At 32.7% G+C, this 22,872-nt stretch overlaps 2 protein-coding genes across 2 annotated transcripts in view; one reads left to right on the top strand and one right to left on the bottom strand.

Moving 5' to 3' along the window:
* The window catches only part of LOC110104673 (aminopeptidase P1), a gene marked incomplete in the record, with an annotated part of 80,959 nt that extends 72,840 nt beyond the window's left edge, over positions 1-8,119 (top strand). The window contains 4 exon segments of the mRNA XM_028695746.1: positions 4,709-4,763; positions 4,837-4,998; positions 5,739-5,863; positions 7,439-8,119. Coding sequence (XP_028551579.1) covers positions 4,709-4,763; positions 4,837-4,998; positions 5,739-5,863; positions 7,439-7,609 — 513 coding nt within the window.
* A 3,291-nt stretch (positions 8,120-11,410) lies between these two features.
* On the bottom strand, positions 11,411-13,542 carry LOC110102482 (protein BZR1 homolog 1-like). Its single transcript, XM_020830832.2, has 2 exons — positions 13,070-13,542; positions 11,411-12,325 (listed from the first exon to the last, which is right to left on the bottom strand). Exons 1-2 carry the CDS (start codon positions 13,286-13,288, stop codon positions 11,609-11,611), a joined length of 936 nt encoding a protein of 311 aa, XP_020686491.1. The 5' UTR covers positions 13,289-13,542; the 3' UTR covers positions 11,411-11,608.
* Positions 13,543-22,872: the final 9,330 nt, after the last annotated feature.

Below are 22,872 nucleotides of genomic sequence, written 5' to 3'. Positions count from 1 at the left end.
TAAATGAGAATTTGACTTTTAATAGGACACAATGGAGGAAAAGGATTCTTGTAGCCGACCCCACGTAGTGGGATAAAGGCTTGATGTTGTTGTTGTTGTTGTACTCATATCTGATTTTAGTTTTTCTTCTATTTTCTTGCTTATTTCAGATTTCAGCTAATAATAGCTGACTGCAGTGACTATAGTTTGTAGCAGTCTCACCTAATTTAAGCAACAACCACCTCACTTCACCACTTCAACCCTTGTTTTTTGTTAACACTGTAGAATTTCAGATTTCAGTAACCATTCTTTTTTATTTCCACCATTACAAATCTCTCCACACATTAATTTCAGCAACTATTAAATTCAATAACTATTAATTCTACCAATTCTACAGTCCCTACAAATTTCTTCCTATTCTTCCTTATCTACAGATTCATTACAGCACGCGGCAAAGTTGCCTTCTCCAGCTCTCCGCTTTTCTTCTGCCTGCTTCTCTCGTAAACAGCGGCTGCTTCGGCTTCGGTAAATGTCATGAAATTATCGTGGATGGAATGAATGGAACGAATGAAATAAAATGCCTTAGTTATATTAGCATGAAATTCCACTAAGCTTATAACTGAAATTCCACTAAGCATTAAAATATTCACTACTAATTCCACTAATTTACTCTCAAAATCCACCCAACCATTGATTTCCTGTTGATTTCCTGTTGATTTCCTGCATCTTGAAATCAGCCCATTGCATGCATGGCTAAGTGCTATGCATGGGCGGATCCCCATAGAGCCCAGGGTGGGCAAATGCCCACCCTAAAAAATATAAAGGATAAATTTGGAATTTGACCCCTCTAAAAAAATATTTTGCCCAAATGGTTAAAGATTTTGCCTAAATGGTTAAAGATACTTATATATTTCTCTTACAAAAAATAAAGGTGCTTATTTTCTAGTTCCTATACAAAAAATAAAGGTGCTTATTTTCTAGTTCCTATAAAGTAGGAGGTAAGCTTTATTCAATGGAGAAAGTAGGGCTGCAAGCGAACCAAACGTTACTTCGACGAGCTACTCGTTGTTCGGTTCGATTAAGCTCGTTTGTGATCGTTTAACTAGCAAACAAACAAACTTGAAACATATTTTAAATACTCGATTAATAAACCAAAATTAAACACTAATCGTTCGCTCATTTATTCGCCGAAACATCATTTGAACAGTTCGTGAACAAGCTCGATAAAGAAGCTCGATAAAACCGATTCGTGTTCGATTTTGAACTCAGTAATAAGACTAGATAAAAATAATTAATATTTGATTTAAAAATTAAAATAATATAAATATCATTGTCCTTTTTACATATACAATGCTTTAATTATAAAGTTGTTTTTTTCATAGATATGGTATAGACCGTCCACCTGGACCGGTCTAGCCGCCCAGGCGGGACCGGTTCACGCGTAAATCTCAAAAAGCGACCGGGCGAACCGCGCGAGACCGCGCGCCGTTGCGGACGTTTCCGGAAGAAATGAGGAGTTTTAGGAGAAATTGATTGTAGGACTGTTAGGGAATTCCTTTGAATTGTAGCATTAAACTAGTAAGATTTTCCCCTTATTTAATCCATCTTGAATTTGGCTGAATATTGAATCTCTAGATTTAGGTTTCTGGGTCTAGCGCGTTAAATTTGGAAGATCAGATCCTTACCTCTCGAATTGAGGATCAATTGTATCTTGCTATTTTATCATTACTAGTGGAATCAACTTTTCTTGAGTTTCTCTCAGTTTCTCGCAATTTTCTCGCTGTTTTCTCGTGTTTGGCTTGTCCTCTTGCTGAAAACAGCAGTTTCCCTTCTCGTTCTATCTTCAGATTGCTTAGAGATTACTGAAATCACAAGTATTTCCTATCAATATGTTCATTGAACTATTTGTTTGATAGTTAAAAAAAAATTCGTTAAATATGTTTCGCGGAACAAGGCTCGATAAGTTACTAATCACGATACGAACATGAAACCGAACATGAACATGAACATGAACCACATGAACACCATTTAATTATAAATGCCAAACATGACAACAAATAATAAAGTCGAACAAACTATAACCAACTTAACAAGTGTATAGTAAATGAACACAACAGACACCATACTCGACTCGCCTCGGTTCGTTTGCCAGCCCTTAGAAAGAAGTAACTTATGGTTTATAAATTGGGTTTGTATTACTTTGGATTTTGACATTTGCATGATGCAGGTCCTTGGGATGGCTAGTTGTAGTAGGCAAGAATTTTAGAAATGAACCTTTATTTTCTTATTTTTGATTTTTTCATTATTCTTTTATTCCAATTTATATTACAAATCAATATATATAATTGAAAGAAAACTGAAAATTTTTTTTATAAATTGATATATTATATTGATTAAATTTAATATTTTAATTATGATATTGTTATTAATATTAATATTATATTAATATTAATATTATTGTTTGTATTAATAATTTAATACTAAATTTTGCCCACCTGAAAAAAAAAGTTGATCCGCCCCGCTGGTCTTATGGTTACATAATATGAAAATAATTGCTAATATTATAAATTAAGAGTCATTAACTTAGTTAATTTCAATTAACATGTTAATGAAATGTGTGTAACTCTTATCATATAAAGTTATGCATATAGATTATATACAATTGACTCATAATTTTTATACTTCTATATATCAAAATGCTCAAAATTAAAAGTAGATTTTAATGAAAATAAATTAATATTTATAAAAGTTTATACTTAACATTTATTTTAAATATTTTGGCTATTATAGCAAGGTTGGGGCCCACAACTTTGATAGGCTTGCAATTTGTGGGCTACATTTGTGGGCTGCAGTTGGAGATTTCCTCTTCTGACATCATGATCCGTGCGATATAATTATTTGAACCAATTAGATTAAATGACTTTCCTCTTGTGTTTATTATAATTAATTAGATTAAATGTCTTTCTTTTTCTATTTATTATCCTAGAGTGTATATATATGTAATGATTCCAAGGAATAAAATTCAAATTCAATTTCCCTAAACAATTTCTTCAAAAAAGATATTTGAGAATTTGCATTTCAGACAAAAAATATTCACATGATTGAATTTAATACAAAATGTAAATGTTTTTTAACGCAAAAGGACACTCATGAAGACTGACAATTTAATTTTGGGGCCAACTTGTAAAATAAAATGGCTTTAGGGATCTAAATGGTTTTTTTTTTTAAGTATTGGCTACATAAAGTGCTTCTTATATCTCAAGGATTTGTGTGCAATTTATTTATAGATTTGTTATTCCTTATTATAGGCTACAAGGGAAAGCTAAAAGGATGAGATGTCCTCAACCTTCCTTTTTCTATTGAGTTGGTAAACTCTAAAGATGTAAGCTATTATATCAAAATGTCCTCAAATGGTGATATAAGCAGACTTAAACTGATAAAGAATGTGATACAAAAGTTATCTTCCTTTTATGTGAAATCTGAAATGCCTGCTGGAGGTGCTCCTACACACTAAAAAATTAGATAATAAGAGTTGTTGCTCCTGAAGTGGCCATGGTCCTAACCTAAAAGGAAGATGACCTAAGCCTTTCCTTATATTTGTCTCACAAATAGTGTTCATTTGCGAATCATATTGGGATAAGTTGTCTGAATATGTATTGGAGAAGGCAGACATGATTTTAAAAGTGGAATCATTTAGGTACTCAAGTAAATAAGCAATCAGCAATAAGTCATTTGTGTTTTTTTTTTTAATTTCTAGAAGTGGTTTTAGTTGTGCTTGATAGTCAGCATACTGCATGTTTTATGCTGTTTAATTTGCTAACAAATATTTTCATTATCATGCTCTGCAATACCTCTGAGTCAAGCATCTATCTTTTGGCTGGGCTTGACTTTCACAGTTCATTTGTTTGGGTAAACATCAGTTAACCTTTTTATAATTATATATGATTGTCTTTATGAGTTATACTTTAACCATTCTTTTTTGGTCTAGATCATTTCAAGCAATATCTAACCGTTTCACCTTTGCACATTCATTTATCTTATTTGGCCTATTCCCAACTACCTTCTTACTGATGCTATGTTGGCCATTGCACATGCCAAAATCAATTCATCCATTTTCTCATGCCTTTTTTTAAAGTGTATTATGCCATCCATGCTTTCATCTAATATCTATTGTGTTTTCTTGAAATCAATATATCTGTTTTTTTTTTCCACGTTTTAGGGTAATGCTGATTTTATGATGCAGAATTTTTTTGCCTTAATTTGGTGTCATATATTGGTTTCCTCTATCAAACAATGCATTTAGAGCAGGAGTTTTTTTTTTCCGAATTATTTGGAGGTTTCGATATCTCTTCTCATCCCTACCTTTTTCATTGTTTCCCTCCATTGCTCCCCATATCATGCTGGTTCATGAAACCTTCTCCCATCGAAATACAAAGGGATGATCTTTAGTTTTTGTAATTTGCTTCAATGTGTGTGTATGTTTGCTTCATTGTCTCCAATAGCTTATTATCTCTTTTAGAACCTGGTTACAATGAGGATGGAAAAGTTCGGATTAAGATTGGAAAAGTCCTAATCACAAAAGAAGTAGAATATTAGCTTTGGTGAAAAAGGCTTCCTTTCATTTGAACACAAATTTAACTATCTTGAGCTCATCCTTTTTCCTTTTTAGATATATGCATGATATGAGTTCTTATAGAATTTGAGCAATGCTTTTTTTTTTTTGGCATAGGTACTTAAAGGCCATATTGCTTTGGGCAATGCAGTATTTCCTAATGGGACAACTGGTACATCTTATCTGTTAAATAAAATCTTTTCCAATTTTCTTAGCAGCTGAAACACCTATGATGCTTGTGACAGGGCATACTCTTGATATTCTTTCACGGATTCCATTGTGGAAAAATGGCCTTGACTATCGGCATGGCACTGGTCATGGGATTGGATCTTACCTTAATGTTCATGAAGGTGAGAAAATCATTATTATTCCATTACGCACAGTGCTTTATCTGCATTCTGGGAACAGTTTTTATCTTGAAATTTATGTTTTTAACCAAGTCTTTTTAGGTCTACCTCTACCTTTCTTAACATAAATCAAATCTAATACCTCAACTTTCCTAACCGGGTCATCGGAAGGCCTCCGTTTAATGTGACCAAACCATCTAAGGCGACTCTCTCTAATCTTATCTTTCATTGGAACTACTCCAATCTTTTCACGTATATTTAAAAAGAATACTATTACTTGAAAATTATATTTAATAAATAATTTAATTAAAAAATGATCAAAATACCCTTTGATTTAATGCCATAACCCCAAAATTTAATATTTGAACAAAAATTGTCACTTTTTAAGTAGTTAAGGGACCAAGTTGGTCTCTCGAAAGAGTTGAGGACCATTTTTGTCTCTCACAAAAAGTGAGGGACCATTTTGATCATTTTCTCATGTCTCATAGGTTTTTCATTCCTTGTTTTGAGTATAATGTTGAATTTGTGATGCAGAATTTTTTTTCTTAATTTTGCTCCATTAAATGCGTCTTTTCTCAAATCTTTGCATTAAAGGAAGAATTCGTTTTCATGAAATTGTTTTGAGGTTTTATATCTCTCCATTCTCCTCATCATTGCTCCAATCCAATGCTACCTTTTGCTGCTTACCTAGGCCCCTTCTGTTGAAATTCAAACTGATAACCTTTAGTTTCATAAATTTGATGCAGTTTGTATGTATTTTGATGTATTTTCTCCAATGTCTTAATTAATCTCATTTTCAGAGCCTGGTTACTATGAGGATGGAAACTTTGGTATAAGATTGGAAAATGTTCTTGTCGTGAAAGAAGCTGACACCAAGTTTAATTTTGGTGAAAAAGGATACCTTTCATTTGAACATATAACATGGGTAAGTATACTCTTAACTATTTATTCTTTTCATACTTTTTCCTCTTACCCTAATTTTCAACTTAATAATAATAAAAAAGTCCTTTTTTTTAGAGTTGCTCTATTTTATGCACTCTTTTGCTTATGATAATGTTGAGCACATAGTTCACATTAGTTTGTTGGAATTGCTCCCACCTCAAGTAGAGTTGAAGCGGTTTAAATCCCTGATAATTTTTCGTGGTTCTTTAGTTGAGAACTTCAGCAAACCGAGCAGGGTAGAATGCCATGTTTTTATTTAAAAAAAAAAATCATAACTATGTTATTGAGGAGCGTTTAATATATATTCTATTTTTAGGCATACTTTGTTTTAGGGGTGCAAGTGTGTCAAGCCGGCTTGTGAGTCTGCTCAGGCTCGGTTTGATAAATGGCTCATGAGCCGAGCTCGATGAGCTAACAAGCTAAACTTGAACTAACCCCAACTTGACTTATTAGGTGATGAGCCGGCTCGTTTAAAAAATATTAATATAAAATATACTTGAAATATATTATGATTCAAGATGTTAAATATCAAATTGTTAAAAAATATTTAAACATTATATCTCAATTTTTTATATTAAGTAAGTTTTATTATTTTTTCTTATAATTTCTCATTCTTTTTACTATTTTATCTCTTTCATAACAAACGAGTTGACTTGTGAGCCAGCTTGAACTCGTAGAATAAAGCTCAAGCTTGAACTCAATTAATTAATCAAGCTCAAGCTCAAGCTCAAGCCAGAGATGACTAGAGCTGGGCTCGACTGGTTTACACCCCTACTTTGTTTAGTGGCTCTAGTAGGTTGTGGACATTCTTTTTTACTTGTCCTTGTTTGTGTAATAATTAATACCATATCAATAGCGAAAAGGGCAGATAACAAAATTTTAAACCAGTGGTCATAAGATGACTTTTTATTTTCTTATTAACAATTCCAGTTTACAGTTAGTTTCTTTATCTACTTGGGTTTTAAGCTTGTTAGTCATAATAATTCCTAGATCAGAATTTTTCTTGCCTAAACCATGTCATATTTTTTTATCTTGGATGTCTCATTGTCTCAAGTAATTTTCTGCAAATTTGTTTCTATCGAAAAGGTGTATGAGCCTTGATAATGACCTACCTTATCATCCTTTTTCTTCTTTATCATTTATTTTTAAAAATATATTTATTCAATCATTTGTAGATATGTTTATTTTTTAAAAATAAATCAAATTATTTTTAAAAACACTAAAAGCAACTTTTAGATGATTTGAGTGTTTCTAAAAACAATTATCCATCATTGTTGCTAACCTCCACATTTTAATCAAATAGTTGTCTAAATAATAAACTTATAATTATATGATATGTAGAGAAAAAGCAGGTGATGATGCATTTTGTTAGGCTTCGTTTGGGACAACTTTCTTGCTGCTTCTTAAAGTTATTTTTTAGTATAAATTATTTGTTGTACAAGAAAGCTGCTTAAGAAGAAGTAAGAAAGCCGTCACAAATGAAGCCTTAATATCTATTATGAATAAATAAAAATATTTTATTATTTATTTGTTCTAACTATCACATTTTTTCATACAGGCTCCATACCAGAAAAAGCTAATGAATCTGAATTTGATGACTCCTGAAGAGATTTCCTGGGTGAATTCCTATCATTCCACTTGCAAAGAAGTTCTGGCTCCGTACCTAAATGATCAGGAGATGGAGTGGCTGAAGAAGGCCACAGAGCCCATTGCCAGTCCAGCTTCATGAACTTTGAAGAGCAGTTCCCATTGAAATTATCTGAAATTCCTCCAGCTTTAGTAGAACCAGTGTGAAAAGAACAAGTTGCTGTTGTGCTGGAAGCGCACATTGGCTTATGCCATCTTTCCTCTGCTGCCTTTACTTTGTTGGGTCATCTGCCATGCTTTGGTTGGTGATGATGCCAATTTATTGTCGTCGGTAATAGGTAATATGGTGACTTTAATCTTTCTATTTTATTACATTTTAAAACCCTTGAAGCTGATTTCTTAATTTTTTATTTTTCAATAAATTATGATGTAAGGTTGGATCTTCTCTCTCTCTCTCTCTCTCTCTCTCTCTCTCTCTCTCTCATTTGATACCTATAATCTATGTGGACTTATCTTTTGATAAAAAATTAGGTTCATTGACTGAGTTTTATGGTTCTGCCATATGTTGGAACCAAGATTTATTGTATTGGAAGTCATATTCTGAAATATTATTATGTATTACTACACTAAGAAATTGTTTTATTTAAACTTATTTCCTGCTTTCGCATAGACTGGATGTGGCCAACTGACATAAATCTCGCTAAACAGTCTGCTGCGAATCAGATAATAGAGTATTCATAGCATCTTTGATTCAAAAAGGGTCTGTTGGCTAAGTATATCACGCACATTCTTTAATTGATGAGCACTATATGGTTATCAAGATATGGCTGACATAAATTATGGATCATAAATGGTTGGCTTGCTCATCTAATCCTCTTTAAATAAATAAATAAATAATAGCATCTTTGATTCAAAGAAGTTACCATAAGTTTAACTTCTTTTACGGTGGAAATTATTCTTTGCGGAGGTCAGGTGCGTTATGTTAGCAATATCAAGCCACGGTACCGAGCGATGCTGAGCAATACCGATCTGCAGTACCAAGCACAGGAGTGACGTGATATATCCTGGTTGGTCTTTGGATGACTTTCAACGTCCCTTTTACGGATCCTTATTTTTAGTCGTGAAGTTGGCCTAAGTTTTTCAATTGCTTCGATTGTGTGTTTGGACCTGTTTGGTTGGAGTTTTAAGTGAGAACATAAATGAATGACAAAGTGATTATGGACTTGAGCTTTAAATAGGAGGTAAGTAGTTTAGTCTGTGAAAAAGGATAATAGAGAATTATTTTCTTGAATTTTTGTGTAAACTTATCCGATTAACTACCACATATATATATATATATATATATATATATCATTAGAAATAATTGCCACAGAATTAAATTATAAGTATTCTCAAAATTAACAAAAATCCTTTAGAGAGATTTCTGTTGGTTACAATTATTTTTAAATCATTTGTATTATCACAAAGTCTTTATCCAAACAAATTAAGGCTTACTTTGGGATGATTTTTTTACTGTTTTTTAAAGCAATTTTTTAATACAAAAATTTAAATTTTTGTACTAAAAAAATTGCTTTAAGAATAACTAAAAAAAGCTATCTCAAATGAAGCCTAAGATTTTATTTGAAACGACTTTCTTATTGTTTTTTAAAATAATTTTTTAGTACAAAAATTTTATCTACAGATCTTCTAAACATCGGAAGTAATATTTTTAGCACTGATCCAACCATCTTTAAACACAATTAAATAAAGAAAATCCTCCCTTTTTTAATTGCATGTGCTGATGCAGTCCTAAGTGATGATCCAATCTTATCATTTTTTAAGGTTTCAGATCATTTCTAATTATGAGGTTATTGTATCATTTACAGTTATCTCAAACATTCAATTTATCACTGAACAGTTGGAATTAAATTTTTTTAAAATAAAATGATTATGTCCATATCTTAAAACCACATAATACAATAACAACAAAACCAACAAGCTTTTATTCCACTACTTGTGTGGTCAGCTACATGAATCCTGTTTATCCAATGTGTCTGATTAAAAGTCAAATTTTCATTTAAATCTACTAAAGAAATATCATTTCTAATATTTTCTAACTAAGTCTTTTTAGATCTACCTCTACCTTTCATAAAATTACTTTTAAACAATAATAATATTAATAATAATAATGACTTCTGCGCATTCTTTAAATTATTAAAAAAAAACATTTATCTATAATTTAAGTTGAACATCTCATGACTTGGTTGCTGATGCTTATACTGTAGAATTACATCTATATTTTGCCTTAGTTTTTTAATAATAGTTTTATTCATTTATCATGCAATGGGTTTAATAGTCCTTGGGCTTAATAATATTATTATAATCTAATTATTCAAAAGAAATTTTATGAATCTTTACATTTTCATGTCATGAAGTGCTGCATTTCATCTTAAATTTAAATTTATAAAAATTTTAAACAAAACTGCTGAGTTACATAAAGTTTCTCTTTTTTTTTTTCATCCTTTGCTATTAATTTTACTTATTTATATTATTAATATGTATTTACAATATCTTCACTGTATATGCTTGTTGATTGCCAAAGCATTATCTATGATAAAGAGAAGATAGTTTAACATCTTAACTTTGCATAAATATCTAATACACAAATAAAAGATGGTTGCAAGAGCTTTAGAGTTTTTACATGAAAAACTTGAACACAATAATTTTTAGAATTTGACCCAATTTAAATAATTCTAATAGTGTTTGTCATCAGTTACAAATGATATTATTTTCATTTCATTGAGAATGAATTTCATGGTAGAAGTTGGAGGAACCCTGTTGCATGGGAGTTATCTTTAAGAGATCGTTTGTTATATGTTAGTTCATTCTACTCTAAGAAGTGCGAAAGAAGAGAGAAAAAAAATCTAACATAACTTTTGGTGCTAACATATGGAGTCATAATTAATGTCAACGATGTGTATATGCCTTAGGCAATGAAGTGCATCAAAGCTATTGGTGATGACAGATGAAAAAATCAACAAGCATCAGTGTAGCCAAATTATAATAGTTAGAGAGACTGTAATTGAGTAACAGTAGCCGAAATATTATAACCAAGAGACGGTAGTCAGAGGGTCATAGTCGGGCCGCGATGTTTAGAAGACCCAGTCACACAATAACAGCTTGATAATTGTAATTAGGTAATGATGGTCGAAGAATCGTAATCAAATGATGATGTTCAGAGAACAATAGTAAGACGATGGTGGTCGGAGGATATTATCGAGCCATGGTGGTCGAAACTCGACGATAGTGGTGGGAGTACCACAGTCAAGCAACAATGATCAGAAAGCTATAATTGAACGATGATGGTAATATGACTGTATTTGAGTAATAGTGATCAAATGACCATAGTCAAGCCTTGACAGTTGGATGTAAATATGTAATAGTTGGCAAAATTGGTCCACTTTATATGATTAAACAGGCGATCAAGCAATCCAGAGAAGCACGGGCGAGCAATTCGAACAAACACAAGCGCAACTCAAGTGCTTAATATCACCATATTAAGGTAATTTATTTTCTTAAAAAGTGTATAATAAATACAAATTCTATCATATGATATGGATATATAAGTTATGTATTATTTCTAATTCTATAGATACATAAATTATAATTTCACGTCTAATATGTGAATGTATCCTATCTTTTCAATAATAGATGTGTCTCATATTCATGTTATACCGTGTTCATATATCTATATTCATATTGATGCAAACTAGTTTCTAACCTTCTAACAAACTTATTAGAGCCACAAAATCTCCTTTGATCAGCTCAATTAACAAAAATTTAGATCCCCTCCTATAGTTTTCAACAATAAGAGACATAGTAATTAATTCATTATATGTTCCTTAAAATTTTTCCAGAAAGAGTAAAAATCTCTACAAATTAAAAGAACATAACATCCACAACAGATTATTAAATGATAAACCACAGATTAAATGATAAATGAAAACGTGTTAAACATCTCTGCAATTTACAAAGCTTTAAACATAAAGATCAGAAACTTATACCAAGTAGAAAGCTCAATTGACAGTGTGTTTTTTAGTTCAAAGCAATGAAAGAATAGCTGTCCCAGAATTACCTTCCACTGCAATCCAAGGAACATAATTCATTTTGCTCTGGCACTTCCAAGACCCAATGTGAGCTCGAGATCATCCTCCTCCGCTCCGACCTCATGAATTCTCTCCCCTTCCCATGGTTTCACCCTCCGACTCTCGAATTCAAAATCAGAAACCATTCTGCCACTCTTTTCAACCAAAGCAGATTCTGGCATTGCAGCAGCTGGGTTGATCAAATTGAATGTGGGAGATGCTGGAGCAGTGTTCTGAAAGCTGACCCACCGGCCTGAATCGATTGTCGAGGCATCAGACTCATCACATTCTGGTATTGTTGCCGGATGCAGCGGGTGACGGCCGCGGGTTGGGCTAGCTGGGGCTGAGGCAGCAAACAAAGGGTGATGATAAGCTACAGCTGCGACAGCGGCATAATCCCAGTCAGGCTTCATAAGCTTGAAAGGCCTAGAAGAGGTTGGGGAGGACGGGGGAGGAGTCACCGGCGCACTATTAGAGATTCGAAGAGGTGGGAGAGATGAAAGGTTTCGAAGAAAAGGGAGGAGATAGGAAGGAGTGACACTAGGATTGTTGTGATTCTCAAGCCTTGTGGGGCTTGGGAAGGAAGAAGATGCTGGGCTGGCTTGATAAGAAGGAACTGGGCTGGGGAAGGAGGAGGATGGAGGGCTAAGTTGGTGTGATGAAGAACATGGCCTTATGTTAGCAGATGGAGCTCCTGTTGCTATCTCTGGCTGTGGAAGAGGTAGCTTGCATCCCTACCATTGACAGAATTACAAGTTTCAGGTTTCAGTTTCTGAAACATTTCAATGAATTTTAGCTTATCTGGAAGGAAATGAGCTCTTAGAAGTTGCTACAGATGTGCTGAGAAATTAGAATATAAATGCATTAAGACTCCACATCACATTAATTGTAAATACTAAATAAATTAACATCTGCTAGATTATCGAAAATCCAGTTCTGGTTTATTTCAGTTACAGAATGACTGTAATTTTTTTCTCCTTTCTTTAGTCTCACTGTCTCTACCTTCTCCTTTTCCATTGATCTAAAGCTGGCTGACTATAAAGCAGCAAATGCTTCACAAAATCCAGGTCTGAAACAATTATTTTGCTATGAGTGCAGATAAATAAAAGCAACAAAAGGAAAAAAAAAGCATAAAAAAGAATGTTTTATGAGCTGAAAATTCAAGTAAAGGATTACGGTCAAAAGAGAAAAGATCATAACTTTCACAAGAAGCCGAAATCATAATAACAAAGATCAAAACTTTCTCAAATTTAAAAACCGAAATCATAATGGAAATCAAAAAAGGCCTAAAAGATTACCAAAAATTCGCACAAAGAAATCTGGAACAAAACGAGCAAAAACCTCTAATAAATCTTCGCAGATCACAGATCAGCAAAAACCTGGATCGTAACACATTCCCAACGCGAAACCCTAGACGACCAAACCAGTCATCTTAGGATTTAAGCCGAAAAACAAAACAAGGGAGAAAAAGATGAGACCTTGCGATAAGTTGTGCCGTCGTCTTCCACGACCCACCCAGCCTCAGCACAGAGGGCTTTGAGGACCTCGTTGTTGTCGCAGTGCTTGGGGAGCTTGAAGTTGCCGAGCGCTCTAAGGCCCGTGAAAATCTTGGCAGCAATCGCTCTTCGCCTTCTCTCTCTCCTCTTGTTATTCTCCCTCTCCTTCCATGTCGGCATCCTTCCACCTCCCGAAGTCATCTCCCTCTTTCTCTAAGAAAGCAGAGGACGAAGAGGGGAAGAAGCTCACGAGAAGAAGTGGGATAGATTCTCCTCTTCTCTCTCCTCCACGCCCCCTCTCTTCTTTTGAGGACAGAGAAAGGAGGGAAATTGGCGTGAAGGAGCTCTCTCCCCTGACCTGTTTTCCTTTTCTTCTAAGTGTTGGTTTTCTCTCTCTAGCTTGCTTGCAGGAGCTCGGTTTTGTCAGAAATGACGGTAGTGACCAATGAAGAGTAGGCTATTAAAACAAATGAGAGGTGATTAATGGCGGATTAAAGATCAATTTTTTAATTAGAGAGAGAGAGGGGGGGAGAGAGAGAGAGAGAGTAGCTCAGGCTTTGTTGACCACTGAGGCGAAGGGGTTTGATTGGTTTAGTACGGATTACGGGCGGGTTTACAGGGAAGGGTGCTGTGATTGGCACGTGCTGCCATTGGTGAAAGTAAGAGTAAATATTTCTAAAAAAAATATAGATAATAACATTTTTTTTTTTTTTTGGACATTTAGGCCATTTAAGGCAAACTCACACACACAACGCATACACATAGACTCGAACCCTGGACCTCTTAGTTGGAAGCCTAAGCTCTCAACCAATAGGCCAAGGAGAGTTGTGTAGCAATTTTTAATTGTTAAATCTAATTTTAAATAAATATAATATAGAAATAATTAAATAATTATGTATCACATCATCTTATAATAAATTAATAATTAAAAAATAAATTCGACTACACTTCTTACGATCTCAGTCACCTGAATACGGTCCCTCCGACCTTCATCACCCGACTACGATCATAACAACCAAACGAACAAGCCAATGTTTTATTGAGAATGCCTCTTATATCATTGGATTCTACCAACCCCAACTATGTATTATACTCTTTATTTTTTACATTGAACCAACATCTTCCCTCTAAAAAGGGCATCATTTATAATCAACAACCAACATTAGTGGATTTATTTCAACTTGACAAGGCCCCGTGATTTTTACCCTTTATGGGTTTCCCACATAAAAATTAGTGTTATGACTCTTGCACCATCTCTCTTTATTTGTATCTATGTTGGATCTTCGTTCAAAGCTAAGATACTAAGTTCATCATCTCTTTATCGCCGTGAATGTTCTAGGATGCAACATTAATTATTTGATAGTTTGTTGTTTTTTCGTGTTAATGAATACTGAAAATTATAGTTATTTCCTTAATTTAAATAAATATAAACCAATTGCTTTCAACGTCTGAGATCTAGACCACAACTATCATCAGACGGTCAGCATTCGCACGATTCCTAACGTTACCATATGGCGTCGCCGCAAGTCGGAGCAACCTGTGGCTCCCACTGAAAAAAAATCATGCAAGATTTGGCCCGCTGCAGCTACTCCTCACGTGCGAACGAAACGGGCCTTGCTCGGCCTAATGGGCCGGCATCCAGCTGCCAAAGCCCACCAATCACCACACACGCTTACAGCCTTACGCGCCATCCTAGTTCACCCTGAGTTGGGACCCACGTGTCGTCCCCAAAGTTACATGCTAGATTTATTTAATTTTATAATAATTTTAATTCTTTTAATATTAATTTGCACTACTAGTCTACTTGTTACATTAGTACACGCCATGTGGAAAAATTATTAGGTCAGGTGACCTGATGTAGCTCTACGTTCGGTAGCCAATAATATGTCGCCACGTGCTCGTACTCTTTACAGCGCAACCCGACGACCCATCTCGCACCGGACTATGTTCGCGTATTGCTCGGTATTGCTAGGTATTGTTTGGCAATAACGAGAAATACTGCTCTGTGAAGACCAATACCGAGCAATACCGAGTAATACCTAAAAGAACTCGGTATTGGTCTTCACAGAATGATACTTTTCATTTTTGTCGAGCAAAATCGACCAATACCGAGCAATACACAAACTCCCGAGTCCGTTCCGGGTCGGGTTGTCGGGCCGTGCGATAAATAGTGAGAACACGTGGCGCCTGTTTACTGCTCACCGAATGTAGAGCAACATCAGGTTACCGAACCAAATAAAAATTCAACCATGTGGCATTTATTTTTTTTAGGATGGTGAATTGGCTCAGTAAGAAATTATTTATGTTGAAAGGGCTTGATTTGTTAAAAATTAAGATATATTTGTAATACTTTTTCATTATTTTATTTTACATATTAATATCACATTTCAATTAATCATATATTTTTATTAAAATAGAGAAGATTTGGTATGAAATCATAATTTGTTTAGCCATCATACATCAAAGCACAGTGGCAACACTGATAATTAAAAACAAAATTCAAAATGGCTTGATAATCATTTAAATTTTAATTATTTAAAATTTAAAATTAACTCAATATATGCTCATATTTGTATTCAAAATACACAAATATGATTTTTTTTTTATATTTATTTATATAGTATTCTTAATTAATAATAACAAATATTTTATAAAATTATCCTATTAATTAGCCCAACTAGAGATAATCATTGTTGGACTTAAAAAGAAAAATATATTAGGGTATCATAATACAAATTATATTAGAATAAGTCCATTCTTCTGACACGTGTACTTAATCTCATACTTCATATATTATAGTCTGATATAATTAAATTATTAGACGATATAATTAATGGATTATTTGATTTGTTGAAAAATGTAAAGTAAAATAAATGCAAAATAAAATGTGTATTTAAAATATGTTAGAATTTTTTGGATAAAGATTCATAATAGAAAAAAGTATTATCATTATTATATAATTTAATTATATTTTCTAATAATCTGGCTATATTTAACCAATAATTTAGTTAAAATATCTAAAAACTACATTATTTTAAGGGTCGTCTAAGATAATTTCTATATTTTTTATTTTATTTTATTTATATTTAAATACGAAATTAAAATTTATTTGATATTCAATGAGTGTTATTTTGATTTTGATTGTATATTGTATAAGATGGTGATGACATGCATGATGCATCAATTCAATGCCGTGTAGGAGATTTAAAAAAATAATAATAATAAATTATCAAAAAATACTTAAATACAATCTTGGGATTTTTTTTTTTAAACAGCTTGATTTATTCAAAAGATTAAAACATCTCAAAAATTAAATTAAATATAATTTTAAAAATAAAAAATAAATATAAAAAAAACAACCCTAAACTATTTCCATCTCCAACTGAAAAACTCATTTTCACACAAAAATACAGTAACAATCACATCAAACAGTAACTCATTAGTCATCTCCAAGTGAACTCCATTTCTTGTTAGCGATGATGAGGAGCAAACACCACAATGACGAAACAAGCAAGAAAGTAAAAGATGCAGAAAAGTAAAGACAACAGGATTTAACGTAGAAAAATCCAAAATAGCTAGAGAGAAAATCATAGAGGCACACCACACCAACAAATCCACTATGAAATTGGAAGAAATAAATACATATTTCTCTTCTCTCTCACCCTCATTTTACTTCTCTTCTCTTATGTGACGTTCTCAATGTCTAACTACTATCAAAATACAAGAAAAACCAAGTAAAATAACCCAAAGGGATACAACCTTTAGAAAAACGAGAAACTCGTCTCGCAACACTGCGGCACCAGTTTGGGTGTTGTTGTCCACAAACATATACCTTGATTTGCTATGGTGTCATATCTATACCGCTGCGGCCCTCTGCTTTCTGTCGTTCAATGATGGGGCACTAGGGAACACAACATCGGGGCGCTCGGATATGCAGCACCAGATAGTTGTAAAGGGAAAAAAAAAATGATGCAAAACACTTAAGCACCCGAACCATTGGCATGACCACCATTATATTCCACCCAATTAAAATCTAATCCCTTTAATTCGACAAAATAATTTTAAAAGTACTTAGAAGTTAGAATTTCATTATCAAAAAAGGGCTCTGACATTGATTATTTATTTATTTTGTACAAACTCTATCGCTTCTTCTATTTATTTGAGTTGCTGTGAATTTCAAAAGTACTGAAAAATATTCAATAAATGTACATAAGCTAGTAAATATTAGCTAGGAGTCAAAGAACAGTACAAATTAATGCAGTCAAGTTTACTTAAAATAACTAACAGTGCAATTAACTTATAATTTTTAAAAAATAATAAATAATTGATCAATTTATTAAAAAATTGTAATTTTAATTTTCTTGATAAGAAAATCATATAAAAAACCTTAATTTTTATATATTTAATTATCATGATATTTGATACGGCATCACAAAATTAACTTGATTGGGCACGAATCTCGAGGCAAAAGCTAGTTAGAAACTTCAAAAATTAAAATTGGAAGCTCTCGAACTCCGATTTCAGCGAGCTTATAGTCAAATTGAGCGTCTCGGAAATATGAACCCAACGACACCAAATTCAACCCAATCCGAGCCCAAATGAGTCCGAATCAAGGACCTGAAGCGCTGTTGGAAGGTTCAAACCGCAATTTGAGTTACCAAACGGTATTCGATTTTAACGAGCTTATACTCGAATCGAGCGGATCGACGAGACGAATCCAATGAGCCCAAGATCGCCGAATTCCGACATCATTAAGGCCTCCAAATGTCCAATGAACAGTGCAAGATCGAATGGTTCAATATCTGCCGTCCATTCAAACCACTCCATATTCGCCCATGATCTCACAACTATTTACGAGCTATGCTACTCCAGAAAAACTATAAATAGAGTCCTCATTCTACACAAAGGAGACTCAAGTGAATATAGAGAAGAAGAAGGGAAGAAGGGAGAGAAGGAAGAAGCTCCTCCTCGACCACCGTCGGAGCCCTTCCCGCCGCCTGAAGACGCCGGAACTCTGTCGAATTTTCGGGAAACGCCGGGAATTTGCAAAACTTTGTAAATTTGTGAAAAATTGATTGTAAACTGATCGTCTTGATTTGTAAGGCGGATCAATCTTTGTACTTCAAACAAATACTAGTATAACTTTACAACTGGGCAAGACCCCGTGGTTTTTTCCCTCTTTCGGGATTTCCACGTAAAAACCTTGGTGTTCATTTCTCTTTTCTGTTTGTGTGTTGAATACTCGTACAACGCTCGGACGCGAATTTACAAACTCTACCGCCACATATATTCTAGCACGCAACAATACTAATATTAATACTAACTATTATTTTTACTATAAAAATAATAAATAATAAATAAATTATTTTTTAATTAAAACCTATCCTAATTTATCCTATATGGCCTCTTTCCTCCCTCTCTCTCCTACTGTTAGTACTTAGTACAGCCAGCTACAAAGTACCAAAAAAAAAAAAATCAATATACTGTTTTGGGCCGACGCAATAGTGATTGGGCCGCCAGCGCCCCCGCTATGGATCATTCCAAATGATGACCACAAGCTAATAATAAATAATAAACCTACGAAAATATAGATAAGAAATTTTTTTATTTTATATCCTCTCAGTGTTGAGATATTTTGCCAAAAATCACCCTCACATTTTTTTTATTTATCGAAATATCCCTAAAAATTCATTTAAGACACAAGTTAACTATTTAAAAATATCATTAATATTTTTTTAATAAATATGCATAATTATATATTCTAAAAGTATAGAAGTGACAAAATTATGATTATATAAATAAAATATTAAAAATTTGAATGAGGCATATGCCCTCTCATGCCCCTTAGGTTCACCTTTGTGTGGGACTATCTCTTAGACATTTTCATTTGAAATACCTTAAAAGGAATATTTCTTCAAATAAAAATATATGAAATGTATTTATTCATATACCCCTATTATGAATGATATAAAATCAAATTTATCATAAATAAATCCACTTTTTCTTAAGAAATGAGCAGACAAAAGTTTCATTTGTGACAACTTTCTTACTGCTTTCTAAAACAATTTTCTAGTATAAAATTTTTTTAAATTAGAAATTTTTGTACTAAAAATCTGCTTTAAAATACAATAAAAAAGACATCAAATAGAGTATAAGAACCAAAATTAAGATGCATGAAAGTGATGCTAGAAAACTTGTAATTCAATAAGTGTTCACACATTATTATTCATTTTGTAATGTAGTTCATAATCATGACTTGACATAAAGAAGATTAATTGTCATATAACATGTCATCTCATTCACATCATAATTCATTATTAGTTCATCAATAAAATACATAAATTCAACTTGTAACTATTTTGTTTTCCTAATTGCATAAAAGCCAGCTAAAAAGATAACTTAATTTAGGTAATAGGAGGTTTTTAAACCTTTGAATTTTTGTAACTTTTAATCTTTCCTTTAATAAGAAGAGCTCAGTTTCTTGAACATAGCTTTTCCAATAATAATTAAAATGTAGTTAGAGCACTAACCCTTGCTTCAATTACATGACATTTCACTTCACATATAATATCAAAAAAGTCTTTTGTTTAAGTAAGAATAAGGAGGATATATATATTATATTTATTGATTTAGAGAAAGCTTATGATAAATTTTCAAGAGAAGTGCTATGAAGAGATTTAGAAAAGAAAGTGATAAATAATGCTCTTATACTCAAATCATTAAGGATATATATCCAAGAGCAGTTACTTGTGTTCAAACACAAGGTGGTTGAACCAAGCCTTTCATTATTTTAGTTGGATTATATCAAGGATCAGCTTTAAGCCCATGTCTTTTTTATTTAGTCTTTGATATTTTTACTAGACATTTGCAAGAGTATGTAACTTGGTGTATGCTTTTTACTAATAATATTATTCTTGTTGATAAGACTAAAGAGGGAATAGAAGGTAAACTTGAATTATGGAGGCTAGCCTTAGATTTTAAAAGTTTTTGTTTGAGTAAATCTAAAACTGAATACATGGAGGATAATTTTAGTAATAATAGATCTAGTTGGAAGATTGTGACTTTGGGTAATCAATTTATTAATAGTACATGTTTTAGATATCTCAAGTTTATTGTCTAAAGTGACAATGAAATAGATAGAGATATTATTAGTAGAATTCAAGTTGGATCTTTGAAGTGGAGGAATGCATCGGGTCTGTTATGTGATAGAAAAGTATCCCTCAAACTTAAGGGAAAAATCTATAAGATAGTGGTGAGACATGCAATGCTTTATGACACATAATGTTGACAATTAAAAGAGAAGCATACAATTAAGTGAAGGGCTGCAGAGATGAGGATGCCTAGGTGGATAAGTGGTTTGACTCTTAGAGATAGAATATGAAACGAGCATATACATGAAAAGGTTGGAGCAGCTCTAATGTTAGATAAGATTAGAGAGAGTTAAAATAATAATAATAATAATGTGTGTGTGTGTGCGTGTGTGTGTGTGTGAGTGTGTGTGAGAGAGAGAGAGAGAGAGAGATGCCTTAGAGTGGTTTGGTTACATAAAACGTCCGCCTTCTAATAACTTGGTTAGGAGAATAAATGTATTAAATTTGACCTATATATGTTAAGAGAGGTAGAGGTAGATCAAAAATGACTTGGTTAAAAAATATTAGAATTAACCTTTAATTAGATTTAAATAAGAATTTAACTCTTAAAAGAACATAATGGAAAAAAAAATTAATATAATTGATCACACATAGTGGGATAAAGACTTGATGTTATTGTTGTTGTACCCTATTATGAAAAATACAAAGTCTGATTTCTCATAAATAATTACAGTTTTTCTTCAAAAAATAAGTACATAAAGAAGCCAAATTAATATGCATGAAAAAGGTGTTAAGTAAACATGTAATTCATTCAATGTTTATACATTACTATTTACTTTGTGATGCAGTTATTAATCATGAATTGATAAAGTAATCAATTGTGAATGTGTTCATATAATGTCTCATTTCATTTACATCATAATTCATAGAAGTAATCATATAACATGTTTAATAAATGAAACTTCAAAAAAAAAATAAAGAATTGGTGAGTATTAACTTATTTAATTGATAAAAATCTTCGAACTTATCAATAAGCTCTTAGATTAAATCTTACTATAATTAAATTTATTAATCAAAGCTGCTAATGACTAATCAATGATAATCGACTATTAATGCCCACCAATGACCAACATCCATTAGCCATTGAAGTTCAATGACCATCTTAATGATCATTTGTCTCCTCTCATATAAGAAGAGTAATCAAGTCGACTGCATGCCATCATTGATTTATGATGTTCCTTGTCAATCCATGCTCGACACTTAATAATGATAGGCATATGACATGCCCATCTTTCGAGTTGCTCAACCACCCAACACTACCCAACTTTCAACATTTATCATTAGCTAATGCCTATCAATGGTAATATTTGAAGCTGGTTTTATTGGTCGCTCAATATTTTCTTCTATCCAAGAAGTAACCAAGCCAACCATTCATGATTACCAAACTTATGATATTCCCCATCTTTTAGCAACCTAATATCTCCTCTTATCATAGGATAAATCAAATCAACCACCCACTATCATGTGAATTTTAATACTTCACACTAATCGCCACTTATGAATGATCGACATCAACGCTAAAAAAATCGAAAATTTGATCACTCTCCCATAAAAAAAAAATGATAAATCCAACCACATAGTATAAGCCTGATATCAAACATTTGTGTTGATGCCTACTAACAATCAATATCCAATATTTGTCTTAATAGTCATCTTGTATGTCTTCATATCATGAGATAATCAAAATGATCATATATTATTGTCTAACTCACGACATCCTCTGTCAATTGATGTACAATGCATATATTCTGAATCAATTGATCACCCCTCATATTAGGAGAGGAAACTTACTAATGTTCCTCATTGAACATTGTCCAATATTTATTAATGACTAATATCTGCTAGCCATCGACATCCGACTCATATCTTCTCGATCTATCTCATGGTCTCCTTATCACAACAACTAACACGACCACCCACTTTCATCCAATTTCTGATGGTTCTCGTAAACCATCACCTAATGCATTTCAATGACAAATGTTCAACATCTATCATGCATCGCTTCAACCTTAATGATCAATCTCCCCTCTTATTTTGGGAGAAACTAAGCTGAACACTTGATATCACCTAACATTCAACATCATTATTTGATTTTTGTTGATCTCCAATATTAGATAGATTAATGATCATATCAACTTGATTGTCAGAAATATTCCATAGATTCAAGAAGATACTATTTTCCAACTATGTCATTGCAAAGGTGCATCCACTCAAAGGGCATCATGTGACCACTTCATCCTATATAGAGTAATAACCACAATAATTTTACATGTAGCATCATAACATTTCTTTGCCAAAAATCTCCATCAATCTCAAGTGTCGCATACTTATCATTTAGATTTCATTTGGTATAGCTTTTTTACTACTTTATGAAGTAGCTTTTAGTACAATAATTTTGAGTTCAAAAAATTTTCGTACTAAAAAATCTCTTTAAAAAATAATTAAAAACTGTCAGAAACAAAGCCTTAATCTTTTGAACATCCTATGCATGTCAACTAGTGTATGATCATTGCCTAGCTCACTATGTGGACAATCATGCATGTCATCCATTTGATCCAATTTTGAATGACTTTTACACCTTTATCCTCTTCTGAACCGCCCCAAGCCAGCCCATTGCCTATAAACACTCATGAA

Source organism: Dendrobium catenatum, unplaced genomic scaffold, assembly GCF_001605985.2.
Source record: "Dendrobium catenatum unplaced genomic scaffold, ASM160598v2 fragScaff_scaffold_72, whole genome shotgun sequence".
NCBI lineage: Eukaryota > Viridiplantae > Streptophyta > Magnoliopsida > Asparagales > Orchidaceae > Dendrobium > Dendrobium catenatum.
This window is presented reverse-complemented; position numbering and strand designations above follow the sequence as displayed.

Coding starts and splice junctions, on each gene's coding strand:
- LOC110102482 (XM_020830832.2), bottom strand. CDS start 13,288: ATGACTTCGGGAGGTGGAAGGATGCCGACATGGAAGGAGAGGGAGAAT. Junction 12,326..13,069: donor ACGGCACAACTTATCGCAAG/GTCTCATCTTTT, acceptor TGTCAATGGTAG/GGATGCAAGCTACCTCTTCC.